The following is a 22,549-nucleotide window of genomic DNA, read 5'->3' on the forward strand; positions in this document are numbered from 1 at the left end:
AAATTAAATTTCTAAATGTAGATTTAGATAGCAGACAAGATAAACTTTGCAATTATTTATTTTATCTTTATGCAAGATTAAACTAGATTTACAAGAAGAGCTTTAATTTCGAAGTTTTATTTTTATAGAATTTATAATCCACTCAGGTGTAAAATATCAAAGAGGGCTATAAAAGTAATTTAAATTTAAATTGAATCTCAAACTATTGGACAAGTAAAGCTAAAATTTATCAAGCGCGCCGTCATGATGTCTAATCCGTTCTTAGTTGTTCAAACTTTAGTGTACTATCAAATTGTTATAATTGTGGGCTCTCAACCTAATATCTATGGTGAAGTTGCAACAGTTTGGCTAACAGTTTGGCCAGTTTATGGTATTATACAAGTTGTTTTTGAACTGCAAATTGTACAAACTATGGTTATTGCAAGGTGCTTTCAGTATTTGTTGTCGGCAGACTAAACACACGTTTGCTCAAGCACACATCCCGATTCTATCTTCGTTCGTAGTATTTGAACGTAAATAAGTATTCTATTCGGCTTTGTATAAGGAAAAATCATTGTGTAGATAAGCAATTTTGGGACACAACATTTTATGGCTGACGAAGAATGAACACGAAAGGAATCTTTATAGCCAGAATTCTTTCTATTGTACCATTGCGGGACCGTATTCGGATCGCACCGATCGCAAACTTTGGTGCGAATCTAATTGCTCGAACAACATGTAAATAACACAGCTAGAGCAAATAGTGAGCACTTGAGTACCTATTACATTCTCATGAGTTATTCAGTGACAGTAGTGGGTCCGCGTGAAAAGCCGTGGCACGGCGCGAACCTCCGACGTTAATATTATATGAACACAGTCTGGGAGGTCCCGTGCCCAAGTGCAGAACGGAATCGGCTAGACTCTCGTAAAATCGTACTATGCACTTTGAATTTGGAACTCAAAATGTTTGCTCGGGACTGACAGTCAATATTAGTGTGCTTTGAATGTAAAGAACGGTAAGTCTCAATTCGACAACGTTCTCAAGTCAAAATGGTAGAGAGATATTTTAACTGTACAAAGTTCGATAGCTTATTTAATATGTTTTTCTTTAGATAGCATTATTTCAGGTTAATCATGACCCGTATCATTTATTGAAGCTCCTTGACAAAACACTGGTTGTTCAAGTCTAAATTAGTAACAAACTTATAATAATAGCTTAAAGTACTCACGTATTTCATTGAAGTAGAAGGGAAACTCTCCAGGTATGCTGCAGTTCAGTCTTGCTTTCAAGTATGTGGCCCAGTTTTGACTGAGTATGTTCTTGCCGCCGGTATCCCTCTTGCAAACTCGCGCTACTCTCGAGTACACCGCTTTCCCGCAGTTGATATACTCCACAGCAGTTTCACGGAAGAAGAACAGCACATAGTCCCCAACGTCGAACGACCCCACGAAGTTTGGCTCTAAAAAAATAACACCAGGTTAATAAACATGAATATAGTCCGAAGAAAATGATTTACAAAGTTCTCATCACTTAAAACTTGAACGTAATTGATATTCGAAAGTAAAGCACTTTGAATTACTCTAGTTTTAAACTTAGGAAGGCACTTTGATATCAGTTTTCATAAATAATAAACATTATGATTCCCATTTAATAGCGAGTTGTCAAGTTAAATTACAATAGGTACGTCGCAGTGTAATAATTTCGTAAAATTATGAATATATTTAGTGTATTCTGGCAAGCGTGCGTTCCCACAATCACTGTTAATACCGCAGTATCAAATTGCTGTTATTCCGTGTGATATGCAATAAATATTAGATGAAGCCGTGGGTGACAATTATGTCACACGGGACGTTTATAGGCAGCATTAATAAGTGCTTATTTGTTGGTCGTATAATGAAAAGGCCACGTGCCGCGGATTACGGAATACGGACGCGCGCCTTACACCCGATATCTCTATTCACATTGTTGAATAATATCATCGGCAGCACACGCTACAATGGCAGTTAACATTAAGCTTAAGATATAGTCTTTAATAAGCAGTAAGGTTTCACAACTTTTAAAGTTATTACGCTCATAAATTTGGCTTCATTTAATTAATAGTGGTGATAAACCCTCTTTTGATGCAGTTGATGTACGTGATATTACTAAGAATTATGAATGTCACATAAAATTTAAGAATATTCTAGGTATAATAAAATAGGCGATCAATAGAAAAATTCTATTAAAGTTGAATTATCCATTTGATGTAATATTCGCATAAATGGGAATCGATTTGTAACATATTGTATTATAAAAGAAACTTGCTCTTTATATTTATTGATTTATCAAAAGTTTTTATGATCCTCTAATAAAGAGAAAATATTTGCTATTACGGATTTATTGGGTTCAAAAACACTTTTTGCCGATGGGAGCAAGAAACGAATTAATTCAGAACGCAACTTAGAAGTAGAATGAATACTAAAAAGGGTTTCATACAAATGAAAATTAAATGAATATAATTAACTGTTAGTGGCATTCGAAACGTTAGTAATAAAGGGCCGAATGTAATGAACAGAGCAATATTAACGGAAATTACGCAAATTTGTACACAAGCGTAATTTCTATTTCGCTAGTACCGTGCCACACAAATTAACGGCTAAAAGGGTCTGTCCCAATTGTTCCAATAATAATTCCGTATTTAAATCTGAACAATTAAAGTCTTTATTCTAAAGAGGTGTCTGTGTAAATATTTGTTTAGGAATTACTGTTTAAGTTTTCATTGAATGAACGTTATAAGGTAATAATATAATTTATCTCCTAGGCTCAACGTTGTGATTTTTAATTAAGAATAGTCTTTTGCCTTACATTAAGCTAGCTCAGGTTTATAAAGATAGTATAATTAGTTTTATAAAACTCATAATTTGCTTTTTTCAACGTCAGCGATAATTTTAATAGAATAAGCAGATTTACGAAAATGTACTGACTTAGTAATTGAACTTTTAATTTTATTTCAACTAGTTAAATCAAAAGTAAGCAAAATGAAAACTGAATTTACTTTTTAATTAGATAAATAGTCAAGAATAAATCATAGATAAATATTTACATAAAAGATTTTGTAATTTATGTGTAGACACATCTACACTTCAAAGAATAATAATTCAGACATATAAACTTTTAGCGTCTCAATCGATTAGTTGAATTAACAAGCACAAAAAATGAGCAATCAACAAAACTATGTACCAATTAGGAATAGTCCACGCATGGAACCGCGAGACATCGATGCTCGTTTGAGGCAAAACAGTTTAATTTCGGCTGTTTAATCGCAAACAGGCCAATTCCCGTGTAAATCGTGTAAGCACCGATAATTGTAACATTTGTCCTTATTATTACCGGCTCGCTTTCAACCTAATGGATACCCGACCATTGTTGGCCAGCAATGATCACGCTCATTTCGATATTGATTTAATTTCGATATCGCTTTTGATTCGGTTGACTGGGTCAGTGTGAATCACTCGATCAGAAAACGTCGATCTGATACTTAGAAGGCACGTTTATTTTCGATATACCTCTAACCCATTAGTCATTAGTCCAGAAACATTAGCTGGACTACACTACGTAATACCATTTTTATGGTGGTAAAATGTTGGCCGAAAAGCATTAAATAGGCACATTGTTATACAGAAAAACATTTCGTTTACGTTTTATTACGGTGCTTACCTACAGTCTAGCTCGAAATAAATTGTGGAAATAATTAGCCGAATACAACTGAACAACACTAAATTGTATATAAACTAGCCCAAAATTTCATAACATAGAATATTATGACGATATTCCAGTTCTATTAGAAAAACACTTACTGTCAAGCCACTTGGAGTCATATTTCAGGGTCCTCTTGAAGGCAAACTCGCGTCGCCCCGTCGTCAAGTTATGGAGATCAGTTCTGAAGATGACGGTGTCCGCTTTGGTGAACTCCGCATTAGTGCCGGAGTAGAGGGCAGGTAAGCTTCCAGGGTTGCCTCTCTCCACCCACAGGGCCGTGGAGTTGTCAGCAGGGTCGTAGGGACACTTGGCGACGCCCATGCCGATGCCTGGCACGTACTCATGACGCGGCAGGTGCGTCAAGTTGGACTGTAACAAAGCAACATTATAGTCTTCAAACGGCCACTTCCAGCATAATATTTTCTTCAAAATTGCGTACACGTGTTGTTATACGAATGAGAATGCAATCAAAGTAATAACACAGTTTATTGTATTTTACGGACTATTTCTGCTTTGCTATGTAGGTAATATTGTAAGTTACACACTGAAACAGGTGCTTTTATATCATATAGCGCAATAAACTGGAGTTTCACAGTCGGCACAACATTGTTATTAAATCATAACTCTACTTAACCTTACCTATGTAATTTCATTTTGAAAGTGTAATTATTTCGCTACTAATATCCCCTCTGATTTAAACTGCGTATAAAGTACCTATCTCCACAATTGTTTGTGGATAAGGGTGTGCGTTTTGGTAAACACGTTAATTAAAGCTTCAAAACACCCCAATTTCCGAAACACCAAAGTAGGGATGTTTGTAGAGGGTGAATAAAAAGTTTCCAAAAATATTAAAATTTCCACGCGTGAACGTTTCGATTTTATGCGCCATTAATCAAAAATATATTTATATCTAAAAAACAAAACGTAACGACCGAATTTATGCGTTTCAAAGTCAGTAACAGCGCAGTGGCCAGTCGGCCGCCCCCGGCTCGTCCCCCGTGCAACTCAACAACACATCTGCTATTAATTTTTCCAAAAATTTATGTGCGTTTCGCGCTCAGTGCGATTTATTAACCGAAACTTATTATTTTGAAGGCGGTCGAATTTTTTCGGCGTTGCACGGTGCTCGGGAGAATTCCTCTATTAGTATAATGCGATGGGTGGCGGTACGGTTTTCGAAATTATCATAAAATTACTAAATGTAGCATAAACGTGGGGTGGGCAGCGGCGCCCGTCGTCGTGGATTGAGACTTTATGTAAATTTTAACGACGCTGCGACCATCGGGGCCACCTGTGACCCTCCCCTCCCGCACTCGCGTCGCCCGCGGCACCTGTCGAAAACCTATGTCGTTTTTATTTCAATAAGCTGAGGATTAAATTAGGCATGCGAAGACGTGCCGGCCCGACCGCCCGGGGGCAAGATTTTCCTCCTTCCTTACTTGTATTCTGACTTTTATCGGAAAACCATTTGTAGCTTTACACGTTATTTAAACCGGACATGCGTAAATCGTGTTTGATAATGTATATAAATCAGCCTTTGGCTGGCCTAAGGCTACGTTTAACCCACTTGGTGGTGTCTTGTAGTAATGGTTATGTTTGTCGTAAATCATAATACATTACAAGACACCTACGCATTACAAGAATTGCTACAAAATGTCACAAATAACGTCACGATTATCGACACTTACAACGCGTTAAAAATAGGATCGACTATTGAGGGAAATTCTATTCATTAATTCTATTAGCAAAGGGAAAATATTGTAGAAAACAGTCCACTACTTTATATATACACTAGTGGTATATATTTTTTTTCAATTTCCTCCTTATGTGTACAATCGTGAACAAAGTCTAAGGTGTCCCCTTGTATCGTTGGCACACAAAACCTTAACGAGTAGAATACACTGTGAACTTTACACCAAACTCTGAAGCTCTTTGCGACATTATTTTCCCTTTCAGCATCGAAGCGCGATCCTAAGTCCAGGATAAACAAGCAAATGGTCCGGGCGGAAGGGCCCGCGGCCTCCCTTCGGTTGAATAAGAAAGTTTGTCTACGAACCCGCAAGCGTCCCTCATTAGGCCTTAGCTTTTGTTTGCCCACCAAATTAGCATCTAGAAGGCTTTTCATTCACAGAATGAAACGTTGACGGTCTAATGATGCGAATTGAAACTTCAGAGGCGAGATTTTGTCTTTGAATTTATGATGGCAATCTATTTTTGTTAAAGATATTACATTTAATGTTCGTCCTAAAGATATTAATGTTTTATTCAACGTAGATAGTGATGTTTACTTCGTGTCTAGACTGTATATTATGTCTATAAGGGTTGTGCATTCGTAGAAATGTTAATATTGTGCTCATTGTATCCTATGACAAACTACTACAATAAACTTTACTGATCCAATCAGAAGATTGTCTGACTCAGTATTATTTGTTGTTGTTTCAATACTGCTCGTTAAGATATCAAAATTGTTTGATTTCTTTGATCTGTAATTGGACAATACTGTGGGTCTGAAAGCTAAACAAATGTAATCTTCCATGTTTTGCGGACTTTATCATAAACCTTTTTTTGAATGTTCTCTTCCCTCAATAATATCGATACTTCAAGTAACTTAATTCAAATAAAACATCGGGAACGACCCATTAAAACTTTTCAGTAGATTGTCAGTTCGTCAATTTTAATTGACGTACAACCAAAAACTTAACCGAATTTGATTGTTTTATCCTATAAATATTTCAGAGCTGGCTAACGAGATTCGGTCTTTAATATTGAAATGGTTAATTTTAAAGTCCAACCCTAAAATAATACCGTTACAAGTACGTCAAACTTTATAGAGATACGATACAGGCGTTTAAAAGTTTACAACGTTTCAAAGTAAAATACGGTATCTAGACAAGAGAATAGTTGGCACCTTCAGATACACGGTCGCATGATATACGACAATGGCTTCCCGATACATTGTGAATACATACGTTACCTACGTAATATCCTACGGGAAACTTTCAAGACATTCACTACGAGTTTGTACAGGATAGGTAATGTCTGAATATTTATACAAGAAAGTGGATGTTACTGTGTTTCGGGTTTTTAAATTGCTTGGATAAAATACCGTATTCAAAAGTTGTAGAACTCACAATAAATATACATAGGTATAATCAACTGATACTTCAATTTGACCTGATTTTGAAGTGATGTATGTTCCAATCAAGGAAATCTAATAGCACAAATTTAGTTGATTGGGCGATTAACTACGCATATCGAGTCTTATGTAATCATGTAATAAGGGAGGACAAAAGTAATTTCGTTGGAGTAATTATAGAAAAGGGATATTTACGTGATTATAATGGTACTACGTTAAAGTTCAAATTGTCAAACTTACAGCACTATTAATCTAGAAATGTATAGTTACGATAGAAAATGAATATAGAGGAATGAGAACCCCGCAACTTCAGATAATAACTAGTTACGTGTTTAGACAATAATTATACAAGTTTTGAATATGTTACGAGTTGCGACATACATTAGTAAAGTTGTCTTTGTCAGTGCGTGTATTGGAAGGAGAAACTTTCAAACGCATAAGGGATCCCGGGATTGTACGAGATTGTGGGGAGGCAAAGTTTTGACAACCACGTCACTATCAGTTAATAACCTGTGGGGATGATCTGAATTTATAACGACATATTGCTCTTGATATAACAAATGTAAAGCACTTGTACAAATATTAATTTAAACTGACTTTAATCTAAATTGCTTGGAGTAAGCTGAATTCGTCTTTTAGGAGCGAGTAGATGAAGTGGGTGTGTTGCTGTAATCTGAACGTTAATGCTTGATTTTGATTTCAAATGTTGAAAATCACATAGGGTAGGCAGTATTATATTACAATAAGCTCACCAAATAGGCACTTGATCAAATTTAAATTAAATTCACAATCATTAATGCAATAAAAAGTACCTTTAATTATATAATTTGAAAAAAAAAAAAATCATTTCGATAATGTTTTTAAAAATAATTCAAAGACAACACATAGGCAATGTGCCCAGTCAAAATATCCAAGTGGAACTTGAAGTTTGCTAGCCGCATATTACTCACAGAGACTGAACACATTTCGCAAGCTTGAAATAGAAATAAGCGTAGTTTACGTGAATAGAGGAAAACTTCGGCCTGCCGCATAAGGATGATAGCGGCATGTGCAAATTATTTATTTATTTCAAAGGAAACGTAAGTTACGGGAAATCTGATAAAAGAAGAATTCTCTGAAAATATTTCATCAGTTGTCAAGGTGATGTTAGATGATTGTTTTCTCTTTAAATTCTAAACTTCAAAAAATTATATGGAATAATACTTTTTAAATTAAAAACTTGTTCAAAACCTAACTTCCTAAAAGTAACTTTATCTACGAGGCCTTTATTAGCCCCTTTACTTGTTCAAATTTTATTTTCATAAATAAATTAATAAAAAACGATAATAAAATAGCAAAACTAACACAAAGGAACAAAATAGCATTAAAACGTGGAACTTAACAAAGCGACAGACGTAGGCAATCGTAAAGTACACGCGGTATTGGATACTAATTCCGAATGAGATAGCTATTGCACCTGTGCTCTAGTGCGCTGTGTGAAATACGGCTATGCCTTTTAGATCAATAAAAAACCTATTCATTTCACGTCATACGAGACAAAATGCTTGTGAATTACCGAACTGTTTGAATAATTTATTTTATTTTTTGAAATTTTGAATCCAATTTCGGTTGGTCTGAATAAATCCTAAAACACTTTGTCTTGATAACTTACTGCTTCACGAGAAAATATTCCATTAACTTTTATTATAATAGAAAATCCAAGAAAATACGCAGTCAAAGAAACATAAAATTCTAGTAGAACATTATTGTTATTTATAATCACACAGAATGTACTCAGCATTTATGAACCTTGCTTCATTACCGAGTCACAAGTGAATTGCTTTTGATTACAGACATAAAGAAAAAACCTCCTTCTAAGGAACTTGAATTAAATATTCAGACTTAATTCACCGAGGACTGGTACAGTTAAAGACAGGAACTAAAATTGTACCTGGTAACAGTCCTGAGTAAATAATAAGCAGTTTCGTAGAATATCGGCAAGATACAAACATGCCAGTCAAGCGAGACAGTGTGACAGGTTTCAAATAAATTTGCCCCTCGCGTCACGTGGAAGGGAAGACAATAGTTACGAACATTTAATTGACTGAACATACAGTCGAAGGCTTGACGTCACAAATTACAGACTCGGGTAACTCGGTACGTATTAAAAATTTAGGCTCAAAGGACCAGTTCCGTGAAAATCAATTTGTCAAACTATGTACGTTGGATTATACCAACGGTGGACTTAGAATTGATTTTGATAGGAATAAATGTCAGATAAAATATGCTTTGGCTTTCATCCTTCAGATCACATATTTTTCTACAATGAATAGGCACAGAAGTGACTAAATATTTAAGTTTAAGCTGTTCAGCACACAACAAGAAACTTGAAAGTTACTGAGAAATTCCAAAACAGCAGCACACAAGCCGTAACCGTTCATCGTACGCTAATACAAATACACACTTCGAAACTAAGTCAATTTCCACATACAAAATAAGTACACTTAGTTTCAAAGTTGTTTGTATAAAATTTTACGGCCAGCTGCATTCATGTAATGCACAAAAATGGTTATGCGGCGTCGGTGTTCAGCCGAATGCAGCGTTGCATAGATTATAAAGTGATTTTCCGAAGTGCACTCAGCGGTGCGGCGCGGGAGTTGAATTTGCACCATTTATTATGCCATAAACATTATTGTATGATGACGCGAAAGCTTGTTGATCTATCGACATGAATAATTATGTTACAAAGAGGGAAATGGCACTGAACATTTTGATTGCGCTTTATGCGGCGAGGAAGAATAAATAGTTCGTGCTTTAATAGTGAATCATGGCATTGTTGGGGTATACAGTAATGCAATTCGTGGTAATGGAATGTTGAATAGGTACCTTTGTCTTTGTAATTCTTGTGTAGTATATATATAGGTAGTGTAATTTGAGTATAATAGCAGGTTTGTTCGCGTCGGCAGTGTATGCCTAACGCGGGCCCGCCACTTATCAAGCGTCCTAGGCTATTTATTACACACTTTTAGAATCTATTATTCAGTGTGTGGGTTGTTTCGCGATAGTTTCCATCGAGTTTTAAGCTAGCGATATTACACTGTGTTTATGCTTTTATTTTACGGCACACATCGCTGTTCTTTACAGCAATTAATGTGTATAGAATTTTCTTTGAAGTGAATTTATTTTCACTGTGTAAAATCTATTTTAAAGTTTCTTAGTTAATGTGTTTTGCTGTAGGTACTAAAGAATTACTGAATTTTGTAGTTTCACCTTTTATATAGATACACACGTGCATGTAACGTAAAGATAGGATTGTTAAATACTTATTGATAAATATGTGACATATTATCATACACCATTTAACCAGCCACTCAAAAATTCCACAACCTGAAAGATTGCGACTGAAAAAAAGTAAAAGAAAAAAAAGCCTAATCGAGTGGAATCGGAGGCAAAACTTTTTAGATCAACACGAAACCCTTATGATAACTACAGGGATGTGTACAAAAGTTGTAAAGGTCCGTATGAAAACCTCCCCTAGTTTGTGTTCGCGGTAAAGTTTCGAGTAAACAACACTGGAAACTTGGCCCAACTTATTTTAGGACACAAGTTTTGCTAGTTCAGCTTTTGTAGGGTATTGCCGTTTTTTTATGCGGGGACAACTGGGTCTCTCTATTTGTGTTTTAAATTTTGACCTCCTTGTACTAAGATGCTTTAATAGTAGGTAATATAACTTGTACGATTTTGATAGGTTATGGGTACGTAATGGGTTTTGGTATTATCTTTGGTAATCAAAATATATGACAAAATACAGTGGTAGTTGGTAGTTGTTGACGTTTAACTTATTACGTCTGCAGTAAATACCTGCTTTTATAATTTTAGCTAAGCATCCAATAAAGGCCAAATTACATTGACTTTTATCCAGTACTTTAAAGGTACTGTCGGACCCATAAATCCCAGACACCAAGGTATAGTTGTATACAAAATGTTTATCCCCTTGCGGAAATCGAATTCGTAACCCTTAGCACAAAATATGGTCACTCGTATGTCGAACCAATTTAACCCGTAACTGCAGTCTAACATCTCAGTTATTGGAATTCAACAACAAATAGAGAGTAAATATCATAGACAATTTGCATGAAATAACAGTTTTCAGGAAAACCAATTTTAAATACTCTCTTTTAGAACAGTTTGATAGCACGGACTAAAAGAACAGTGTCTACAAAGCAAGAGTGGAGCAAGTAATTATAAAACCCAATAAATCTAACAACAATAACGTTGGAACCTTATGAGCACAAAGAATGAGACACAAAGACAATTTAAAGCGCCCGTTGGCAACACCGGCGCTAAAAGAACAAGTGTGATCAGACGAAAAATAAAAGTACCCGCCGTTTGTTACCTGTTCCGACAATACACCCATTTGTACGTACCTAATAGCAGATTTAAAACACATCGAATTTATCTCGTAAAAAATGCGATAAGCCCAGCTTATTGATTGTGCCCATTTAAAATGAAAACGTGATTCTGTTTTTCGTCACAGTTACCAAATGAGGTGGAAAAATGTAATGTAATCACAATAAAGCTTCTCTTAACGAGTATTGGATAAATAAACATTAAATTGTGATTTGGACATTTTTCATGGTTTACCAGAATGATTTTAGGAGATTTATGTATGGTTCGATTTTAACACACAAATAAACGTATACCGTCTTACCACAAAAACTTTTAAACGTCAGTTTATGCCTTGTCTAAAAAAATGTCAAATTATGACGTTGACATATGGTTCATTTTGCAGCCAAAATTTTATTAGACAGGTGTAAAACAGGGTTTAAAGTTTTTGTAGTAAGGCCCATAGTGTTTTGTGTAGTGTTTGCAATTTAGGTTAAAAATATACATTATCTACGTAGCTATGAAAATTGTTTTTATGAGCATTTTAAACTATAAGAGACCTAAATGGTAAAGATTTATAATCTCCTATACATAACCCAAGCATAATGAAATAATATTTTAAGGAAAAAAATACTGATACACAAAACGAAACGTTATCCAAATGCCATAATCCCAATCCCAATTTTCCCCCATAGCCACAATATTGAAAAAAAAAGTCAGCAATACCACTACAAACAAACTACCGCGTCATTTGTTTCCAATACCCGTCCAATCGGCTACAGCTATTTGTAACAGAATAGATATAAATTGGTGGTTGCAGCAAATATGAATCGTTCGGTCGATTTCGCTCATGCGTCTCCGTAAGTCGCATTCGCCCTATCAATCGCGTACATGTGATTTCACTCAATTTTTGAAACTGACGCGCCCTAAGAGGAGGGCAACATTACTCATAGTGCAGATAACGCGCGACTTTGCACTTTGTATTTATGTTATGGACCATGTGATTAATTCGGGCATTATAAATAATGCCCGAGCATTATGAATAATGTCTAGCTTTATCGGGCCATGTGATTAATAACTATCTTAACTTCTTTATTTATCACATTGTACGGGCATTATTATATTGCTACATGATAGTTGGGCAATTTGATAATAAAGCTATATTTTATGCGGTGCGAGGGTGGCAGTTGTTCTAATAAATAAATCCTGTTACTTGCTACATATTTTATGATTATTGTTTTAAATTATATGTTCTATTTTAATGAAAAATTACAAGTCTAGATACAAAATTATTAATTGGACAATTGTCATCTGATTTACTAACTCGGCCTCGTTTTTCTTGATCTCATTTTTCTTGGCTCGTTTTTTTTATGGTAGAAATTAATATGGATTCAAAACATTATATTAAAAATTGAACTTAGTGACGAAAACGAATCGCTGCAAAACCGACTCCACGTAGTCTTGTCTGCCCTACCCCTAGAGTGCAATTCAAAACCGCGTAGGCGCGGAGGGGCGAGGCGGCCTGCGAGCTGAGGCGCAGGTAGATGAAACGCTCGCCGCCGCGGCTGAGGCTGGCCGGCGGAGCCGGCCAGCAAGCCGAAGCTGCGGTGGTGAGCGTGAAAACCATCTGCGACGATAAGCTCGCATGGGATCGCCGGAGCCCCGCAGCGCCGGAGCCGTGACAGAAGCCATGCTTGCTGCATGTTGCGTGCTTACTTCCATGCTGGGTCAATTAATATGGGATGTGTTATGTTAAGAAAATGAAATTCAATATGTTTGTATTACTTTGCCCAAAAGGTCACGGGCAATATGTATAGTGCCCGGTCAATTTGATTATTTGAATAATTTTTATCAAATTGCACTCTCATATTGGGCATTTTTCATAATGACCGGGCATTATGTATACTGCCCAATTTATCACTTGGTCCATAACATTTATTTTATTTATTGCTCTGTGGTAGCGTTGTGTTGTAGTATACATTTCAGTTGTTTTATTTCTGTATTTTTTTATGTTGAGCGTTATAAGTGAAATATATTTTTAAAATAAAACTATCAGGCATTTTCTGTTTGAAGGACCTTGTGAATGCAAAATGTAAAAATACAGACCGGAAAAAGTAATCCGATAAATAAACTTCAATGAGCTTCTAACCAATCTAGCAGTTAATTAAATCAATTTCCAAAGGGAATTAATATCCAGTGATATTTAAATGCGCAACTATCTCTGTTTTGACAGTGCTCTGTACAAAAGAGTCCCAACGACTGGGATCAGCGCGGTCTCGTGTCCCCTCCCTACGAACGTATAGATGATATATTTTCAATTTTTGGCTTCCTATTAGTGCGAATTTTCGACTTGTGTGATTTATTTTCATGGCGGGACGGGGAACAGATAAATGTTCGATAAGTGTTTTTGGTGTTTTGTTTTTCAGTTGTAGATATTATTATGAATGCAAGTAAAGTAATTATAGGAGAAGTGGATGTCATTATTTTAAAATAATTTATTTTCAAAAGTGTTCCTACCTACATTCCAAGCCTGAATAATAAACTTAAATGGACCCTTATTCAGCCTGATACCATACTATACTGGTACTGGTCTCAGAGCCAATTACAAAAATGATCTTCAATGTGAATCCTATTATAATTCTATCCTCACATTTTTGTATGCACCCATTAGACCCAAACTCTACAGTAACAGAACTGCTATAAAATGTGTGAAGGGTCAAAACGACCGCCAATACATCATAAAATTATATGAAAGTCAAGAGCAGGGAAAGTGAGAGGTGAACAGGCCACACTGAAATTTATTGCGGTCTGCTTTCGATACCTATTGTGGAAAGTTGGCTTTATGAGTTTTAAAAATTATTTTCATGAAAATAACACCACTTATCATACCATCGCGGGGTCTCAAATGGCATCCATTTGGACGGCTCCACGCTGGTCACACTATAAGTGCCTAATAAATAATAAATCTTGAGTGGTCGCAACTCGTTGCGAATTTTATTTTGAATTTCGACTGAGGAAAATTCTTTGAAGTTAAAACTCGTCAGTGGATGGGATCTGAAGGCGTTCGGTTAGAAATTTCTGACGTCGTGAAAATCTTCGTTCACGTTACGGCGTCATTTGGACTCGCTCCCCGTGAAATTTGTCGCGGTTCCTGCTACCGAGGAAGTGCGTTATGTACTGGATGCATCCAGCTGCATGTAGAATGGACGCTTAATACCGTCTCGTTGAGTTTGTCGTCGGTATAAACGAGCGAAATAGAAATTTAAAGAGCATCACTGTACAATGTTAGGAAAATTGCGAGTCTTGGAGAATGCAAAGGATTTGGCTTCATCTAGGTACAGAGAAAGCATAGTCTGAACTCCTTGAGAATACCTTTTAATTTAAATTAAATTCGTTTAGAAATTCAATGTAAAACAATTGCTGGTGACAAGTGAATAATTTATCATTGAATAGTGTCGCTTTTATCTGTAACATAAATAAGTTGGGACCTGTTGGAGATCTGTTGCGTCGCTGGCTGTTGTCCAAGGCTCATGTCGGGATCAGCTCGAGTGGGGTGGGTCTTTAGATAATAGCTCGCATTTCGTTGCATCGCATGTGGAGAGTGCGCTCCGAGATACCCGTGTTGCCCATGTAATGGAAATCGTCGCATAAAATAGTCGCGTCTCGTTGTTTATTTTACACTTGTCTGCGTTAGAATAGAGATTTTGTTCTCTAGATGTTTGCTGATAGCGTCGCAAAATGTAAGGACTTGAGCACTGTTTAACTGTTTATTCTAATTAAAACCGTATTTTGATTTAAAATTAATTGATATTGCTAAAGCTTATCACGATATTTCTATTACTTTTGTTTCAGTGAGACTACACTAAGATACACGTGGAATTAAGTGACCTTTCACGGATAGGTATTAACTATATATTATGGCCATGCATAAAAGAGTAAATAAATAAGTAAAACCACATATATTTCCGGGCAGGATAAACCTACTTTCCTTCACCACAGAGGCCGAGAAAAGGTTTATTCTTACCCACGTTAATTCCCAGGTCAGGTAAAGGTTCACTTTTGTTCATATAACATTTTGTTCCCAGAAGGATTAAGATAACGTATATTTTTATACACGTAAACTTGACCATCGATAGTAATAGGTTAAAAGGGTGTAAACAGTAAGTAGGAGAATATTTGAGGCTTTTTCCACCCACTGATTCCCAGTAGCAATTAAGTGTGGGATGTAGTCGGAAGTTGTCATAGATTGTCTCCATTATGTCCATAATGTTAAATGAGTGGGAAGGTGGGTAAAGTTTCAAGTTCCAGTTATGAAGGTAGCATCAGTACATATTTACGTACAATTTTTAAAAAGGTCGTGGTTTTCTTCCGATCTCAAAAGTGTTGTGTTTTAAAATTCCGACTGTGAAACTTTCCTCTAAGACAAAGTAGAACATTCACACAAACACACACGATTTTTTAAGCTTATTAAAATATGAATTACTTACATATAAGACCCAATCCTTCGGGCTATGTGCGTTGGTCCCGCAGACATAGAGGCGAGATCCATCACCCATTGGTTGGATTACTCGAACGTGGTTCCGACAGTCGAAGTGCTGAAAACAATAAGATAATTTAATACACTGGTTGAACACTGGTGATATTATAACAAAAAATAAATGTTTTTTATGCACTTCATGAAAAATGAATTTAAATTGAAAATTAATTAACGATGTATTGATTTTTTTTTACCGAGCAATGAGACAAAATCAATCAATCACCAATAATTTCGTGCACAATTTAGCTTACAACTGAAATGAACCGATTTAACGAGACGCCGACAAAACATAAAACCTCCATTGTCAGCACGTAGCAAAAATAAACTGTAATGCAAACAATCGGAACACATCAATGGTGCGATGCGCATACCCTACCTCGGGCAAAATTCATTGGAATAATAGTAATTCGAAAGTACGTGGGTGTGTATGAGTATTCACAGCCTGTGATTATGCAAATTTGCCTTCGACATAAATATTAAACGGGGCATTAATATTCCGGACGACAGAAATGCATTGCTCGCTTTACCGGTTAAAACACTGCTATATTGGTCCATTTCAGTTCATTAAAGTTCAATTTTTCAATGATCATTATTTTTTATTTTTAAAAGTGCTATCCTACTTCTCGGAATTATAATCTAAAACTAAATAACAAATGTGAAACTGTCAAAATTCTGTAGACTTATTTTCGCACGTAACACCGTAGATTAAACTAGCACAAAAGTCATTTAATTTACATATGGTATTTCGATATACTCATTGCATCTCCTCACGAGTGTAGGTACCAAATAATATCAAAAAATATGAAACACAATATCATGAAATGCTGCATGAAATAACAACAAAGAGCCAAAGTTTTGTATCCTGAAACCAGAATCAAAGTGTTTATTTAACAGCAGATTGGTATGTGGTATTCGTGGTCAGTCGTCAAGCTCGAAACTAATTTTCTCTCCGTCAGAACGAAGGCTCACTGGCGCACGGTTATTCTGATAAATTCCCCAATCGAAACACGGTCGCTGAAGTTCTTTAAAATAAAGTCTTTTGTGTCTTTTAAACTGTATTTATTTTATTTATTCTTATATTTTAGGCTGTTTTGTTTAAACAATGTTTGATTTAAAAGTTAAACTTTCATGTTGATCGTATCTATTTGATAAAGCGATAAATAAATAATTGATGAACGTTTTCGACATTTAAAATTATCGAATACTGATAACATTAAAATATTTACTTAACAAAACAATGGTTTTGTTGAATCAAATAACTCATTTGCGAAATTATGAAATTAATGGTTTATTTTATTATCCACATTTTGTTACAATGTAAAGGAGATTGCCACGGGGCAGGTCCCTTTTGTGGTATCGTGTGCCTGAATGGAATAATAACCTAAAAATATTGTTTATTTTTTTGTTTCCAAATTATTTTTTATACAATTTCTTTCACCCTGGGAATAAAGTTAAAATTAATTAATAGTTAAACATTACGTCGACATCCGTTTGATTGGTAAACAAAAAAAAGTTGCCAGATATCAAATAACTATTGAAAATTACGTATTTTAATCAATAGAGTAATCGATATCAAAACAAAACAGTTATTAAAAATAAAAAAATACAATTATTTTTAATTATTATTCTAACTATATTCATGATAAGTCTATATTGTTGAACAGATAAGATAAGATAGATAAGATAAGAGCGATTTTAAATTAAAATAAAAGCCTTACGTAATTTAAAAACTTAAATCGATTTATTAATGATTAAATATAATTGCTCTGGCAACATTTACTTGCGCATGTCACATCACTTTGACGTTCGTTCGTTGTGTGTTCGTGATTGCTTTGTATAATACGTTGAGTTTTGAATTCCGTATTTACTTAGTTATTATTTACGATACGTGCCTTTCTGCTACCACCGAGTTGAGCTAATAAGTTCCTCGCGTACTTACTTTATGTTTTGTGAGATAATTGACTCCTCTTTGTGAGATATTGACTCTAAGTGCTTGACTCTTGTTTGTGCTGTTCTTTGTGAGATAAAGTGCTATTCTTGGAGAACAATTTGACTCTTAGTGAAATCCTTGTGTGATATTGAACTCCCGAACTGTTTTGTCAGAACTATGTCTACCCCAGCCAGAAGTCGGGCACACCGCCTGTCTTACCGACGCTGTATTAACTGTTCCCTTTACTAGCGTCTAATTTACGCCGGTATACAGTTGAGGAGTTGAACGAGCAAATGACAGTTCTTCTACGAACTTGGACAACGCCTACACCTGTAAGTTATCGTGTGCATAAACAATAATAATTATTGTGGACAATATAAATATAGTGGTTAAATGCATTATGCAAACTCAAAATAACATTTGATTAGAGTAAACTTAGCACTGTAAACTTAGTTCTTTATGAGAGTTTATGTATTTACAAGTTTAAGCAGTTATAAATATAGAATAGTATAGAATATAATCTTTTCCAGGTAACGTCAGATGATATCCTATGTATTGAATGTTATTTGCTGTTGCAAGAAAGGATATTGTCAAATATAACTGGATCCCACGAGGATATATCACCTGCATATGGTCACTTAAATGTTTGTTATGGATGTGGTATCTCTGTTGCAAGTCGGAGAACCCACAGAGTTGAGTTAGACTGTCCACAACGTAGCATGATTTTAAGATGGACTTTAGCACATCTGGTGAGTATTATTTAATAACATTCTGTATCATCACGCCTATAATCCCCAATCACAAGCGTGACGACGATTAGGCAGAGGTGTACCTAACAGTACACAATACATTTTGTCAGTTATGTTCTAAGTAATAACGGTGAGACCATGCAATCAACCAGGCACAAACCCAGTATTCCAGGCTCTTCTGGTTACTACTCATGAAATCTTAATGGAAATACCCAGAAACCCAATCCTGGAACTGAACCTGAGATCTCATACCCTGCAATTGTGTTTAACATTTTCTAAATAATGTTTCAGAAAAATGCTGCATAGTTTATTTCTAATTGATGCTATTTTTATTCATATGCTTGCACAATAACAATATAGGGTTTGGTACCTATTCTGATATTCACTAATACCAACTATTTCATTTTAGGTTCCACATTTACAAAAAGTGTGCATTCCTTGCTGGTTAGCAGCAACTCGGGAGACGAGACGTTTGGAGGTTCAAGATTCAAACAGACCTGCAAGGGTCATGGATGCAGCTCTATCTTCATTAGAAGACCCGAGATACCTGAACCACCTCCAATGCCAGCTCCAACATCTCAACCACAACAAGCATTACGAGTTCAATCTAAGATTAACTCACAAAAGTATAAACGAGTTGCTGCAGCTTCTCGTCACTGTATGTTTGTAGGCTGTGATAATGATGAACGTCTTTTAGTACCTATGACTATAAAGGAACTGTTGTTATTGCAGTACAATATATATATACCTTTAAATGCTAGAATCTGTCATCACCATTTATATAGCAATCAGTGGGATGAACTGACTACCAACCTAAATGACTTTACTAGCTTTCAAGTTGATGATATATTTTCCATACTGGAAAGAGCTTCTCAAAGAAGTTTAGATTTTAATAATATTGCAGCAATGGATGCACATTTACGCCATTATTGGCTGGGACTTACAGAGATGCAGTTTAATGAAATATTAAATAGCCTTCCTACTTTACATAATAAGGTTAGAAATCCTAGCCTTGCATTAAGCACATTTCTTGTTAAACTTAGGACAGGGGACAGCAACCAAAGACTGGCAACTCTTTTTCAATTGCCACGATCTACATTAGAAAAAAAAATGAACATTGTTAGGGAATGTTTAAAAGAACATTTTGTACCAATGCATTTGGGAGTTAATCACACTAATATACAAAATGTGGCCTCACGTAACAGGACTATTCCTGAAGGTCTATTCGGAGACAGTAGCATGGCTCCAGATTCTAAACCTGCTATTGTCATATGTGATGGTACATATGTTTATGTACAGAGTAGTAGTAACTACAAATATCAGAAACAGACATATAGTCTACACAAATATAATAATTTGGTTAAACCCTTTTTAATCACATGTTGTGATGGATATATTTTAGAGTGCATTGGACCATATGAAGCAACAAAAAATGACTCGACAATCATGAGTGATCTATTTCGTAATGAAAGTGGTCCAATGCGCTCATTTTTTAGACAGGGGGATGTCTTTATATTGGATAGGGGATTTAGAGACGTGATCCCTGAACTCCAAAGCTATAATTATAAAACATACATGCCTGAGTCATTATTGGAAGGTGAATTTCAATTGACCACTGACCAAGCAAACAAGTCTAGGTGTGTGACTATGTGTAGATGGGTAGTTGAAATTGTAAATGGTCGCATCAAAAGAGACTACAAACTGTTTCGACAAGAATATTTTAACAGAGCATCAACACACCTTATGGATGATTTTAAAATTGTTTGTGCCCTTTTGAATAAATTCCACCCAACAATTGAAGATAGACCTGACGCTGCAGAGTATGTGCAAATTGCTCAGGCGAGATTAAACAGTAGTAATTATTTGGGGGAATTTATTCGAAGGGATAACATCAATAGGAGACGTACGGTTTTCCAAAACATAGACAGCAATGCTCCCCATTTAGATCATTTTCCAAGATTAACTTTAGATGATTTAAGAAGATTTGCATTGGGATCTTACCAATTAAAACAGGCTAGATCCTATTATGGGGAGCACATAAGAAGTAATGGTACTTATAATGTTGAAGTAAGCAATGATGTCTTGGAAGAGGATTTGCCCTTAATATTGGGTCAAAATAATTATTTAATTAGGACTAGAATTAAGTCCCGCCATGTGAGCCATAAAACATATTACTCTTATTTGTTGATAAGTAGAGATGAAGATCGGGCAAATTCTTTAGAAAGTATCATTGCTTACTATTGTAACTGTCTAGTGGGTAACCGTACGGTAGGGTGTTGTGCTCATACTATGACAGTATTGTGGTATTTAAGCTGGGGCCGCTTCAACAATGTGAGTGCTCCAGCTCAATCTTTGGACGAAATATTTTATGAAGAATAAATAGTTTATTCATGTTTTGTTTTTTTTTTATTTCCCTTGCTATTACTAAAATAATAATAACTATCAATAACGGTAATTATGAGTCTATACTAATATTATAAAGAGGAAAGATTTGATTAGGTAGGCTATAATTTATCCGGGTATGGAAAGGTGTTCCCGGGGACGCGGGTGTAACCGCGGGAAACACATAATAACAATTCCATTACTTTATGCATAAATAGAGACATAATTCCATGGTACTGCTATTTACAGTACATATTTCTATGCTCATAGTGATCTATAGTCCATGTCAATTTCTAATTATAACCTATATTCTTAAAACAGAAAAATAATGATATCTCTTGAACCAGGGTGAATAAATGAAAAAAGGTTTCTGATTATGAAAATGCAATGTTTTTCCTATTAGTTAAAATAAAAATCTTCAGGGCACAAACATTTTTCACTGGGACCCAACTTCCCTTACAAAACGGGCAATCTCCTTTGAATATTTACCCTGTCTAGTAATGACTGAATTATTTGATAGACGGAATTATTTCAATACATGTCAGTTGAGATATATTCAATGTCGCTAAACAAAGCCTTACTTAACAGAACACTGGAATAAAAGGTTGTACATAAACACAGCCACCTAACACAATATATCGCGGCTCTTTGTTTGATTGAGCAGAGTTGATAACGAACCATAATTATATTACTTTCTACACACACAATCAGAAAACGTAGTAAAACTCGATTTGGAATAGGCACGTGTAAGTAAGCAATTAACCGAGTGCTTTGTTTGTTAATAAAAAGTTTTGCCCGGTTTCTTTGGTTCGGCCCGGCGAGGTAACTTTCCAAGAGATTGTTCTAAAGTAATTATCGGATTAATATACTGTGAGCGCTCAGCCGTCGTACTGACGTGAACACAGAACTGTTTTGCACTCAGAAACAATCAGAATTAAGCACGAGAACAATCAAGCTCGCGTCTAAGTTTCTTTTAACGGCACTTAGCCGGTAGCGCTCGCATAACTCCACTCGGAACTAATGCCTTCGATTGGACCATTTCGTTAATTATTCGCCACTTTGTACGTAAGTAGATTTACGGCGGGCTTTCCTCGCGTTTTTCTACCCAAAAGGTTCTCTTCTTGTTTTTCTATAATGGTTTTTATTAGGAATTTAAGAACGCTGATTTGCATTACCAATGCGGAACATTTTATTGCTTTTGCCACGATACTCGTATACAAAGGTCGTAATAAGTTCTTGGAAATTAAAAGAAATGTATTGTAAGTGGGTTTTGTGAACGTACGCCTGAAAGCTGGTTTGGCAAAATTTATTTCTCTTTTCTTTTAAGGATTTTCGTTCTTGGTCAACGTGTTTTTATTGCATTACAAGACGTACTTTCCGTTTGAAAATGAAAGGAAAAGAGAATTTACACAGCAGCAGACAAAGCACTTTACATTTTTTATTTACTAGAGATATTATATCCGTCATTTTCTAAAATCCCGAGTCTCTGATTTACCTAAACCAGTGAATTTTCCTTAATAGCGTCACAAAGAGCGGTGAAGTTAAAACAACAAGGCGAGCGCCGGCCCGGTGGCCGCCTTGAGGAATTTGCCGACGGCATTTTTCCAGCCTTTTTCGTGTTACGACATCGTGTTTAGAGAAAACTCGCCGACAGCGAGAAACTTTGATTATAGCCTTCACGAGTGGCCGTTCCATTCGCGATCGAGGTGATAGACTCGGGGATATTTCTTTT

The 22,549-nt window shown here is 35.6% G+C and overlaps 1 protein-coding gene and 1 long non-coding RNA gene across 6 annotated transcripts in view; one reads left to right on the forward strand and one right to left on the reverse strand.

Annotated features, from left to right (window-relative positions):
• LOC110384536 (semaphorin-2A) overlaps positions 1–22,549 on the reverse strand; it is a 284,393-nt gene that overhangs the window by 16,556 nt on the left and 245,288 nt on the right. For all 5 annotated transcript variants that reach the window (XM_049844508.2, XM_021345848.3, XM_049844507.2 and 2 more), the window contains 3 exons: positions 15,707–15,814; positions 3,817–4,087; positions 1,209–1,439 (listed from right to left, as the gene is read on the reverse strand). In XM_049844508.2, coding sequence (XP_049700465.1) covers positions 1,209–1,439; positions 3,817–4,087; positions 15,707–15,814 — 610 coding nt within the window. The remainder of the gene's footprint in view (positions 1–1,208; positions 1,440–3,816; positions 4,088–15,706; positions 15,815–22,549) is intronic.
• On the forward strand, positions 17,069–20,828 carry LOC126056247 (uncharacterized). The gene is made up of 2 exons (XR_010277256.1): positions 17,069–18,435; positions 18,845–20,828. It is a non-coding gene; the product is annotated as an uncharacterized LOC126056247 (long non-coding RNA).

Source organism: Helicoverpa armigera, chromosome 16, assembly GCF_030705265.1.
Source record: "Helicoverpa armigera isolate CAAS_96S chromosome 16, ASM3070526v1, whole genome shotgun sequence".
Classification (NCBI taxonomy): Eukaryota; Metazoa; Arthropoda; class Insecta; order Lepidoptera; family Noctuidae; genus Helicoverpa; species Helicoverpa armigera.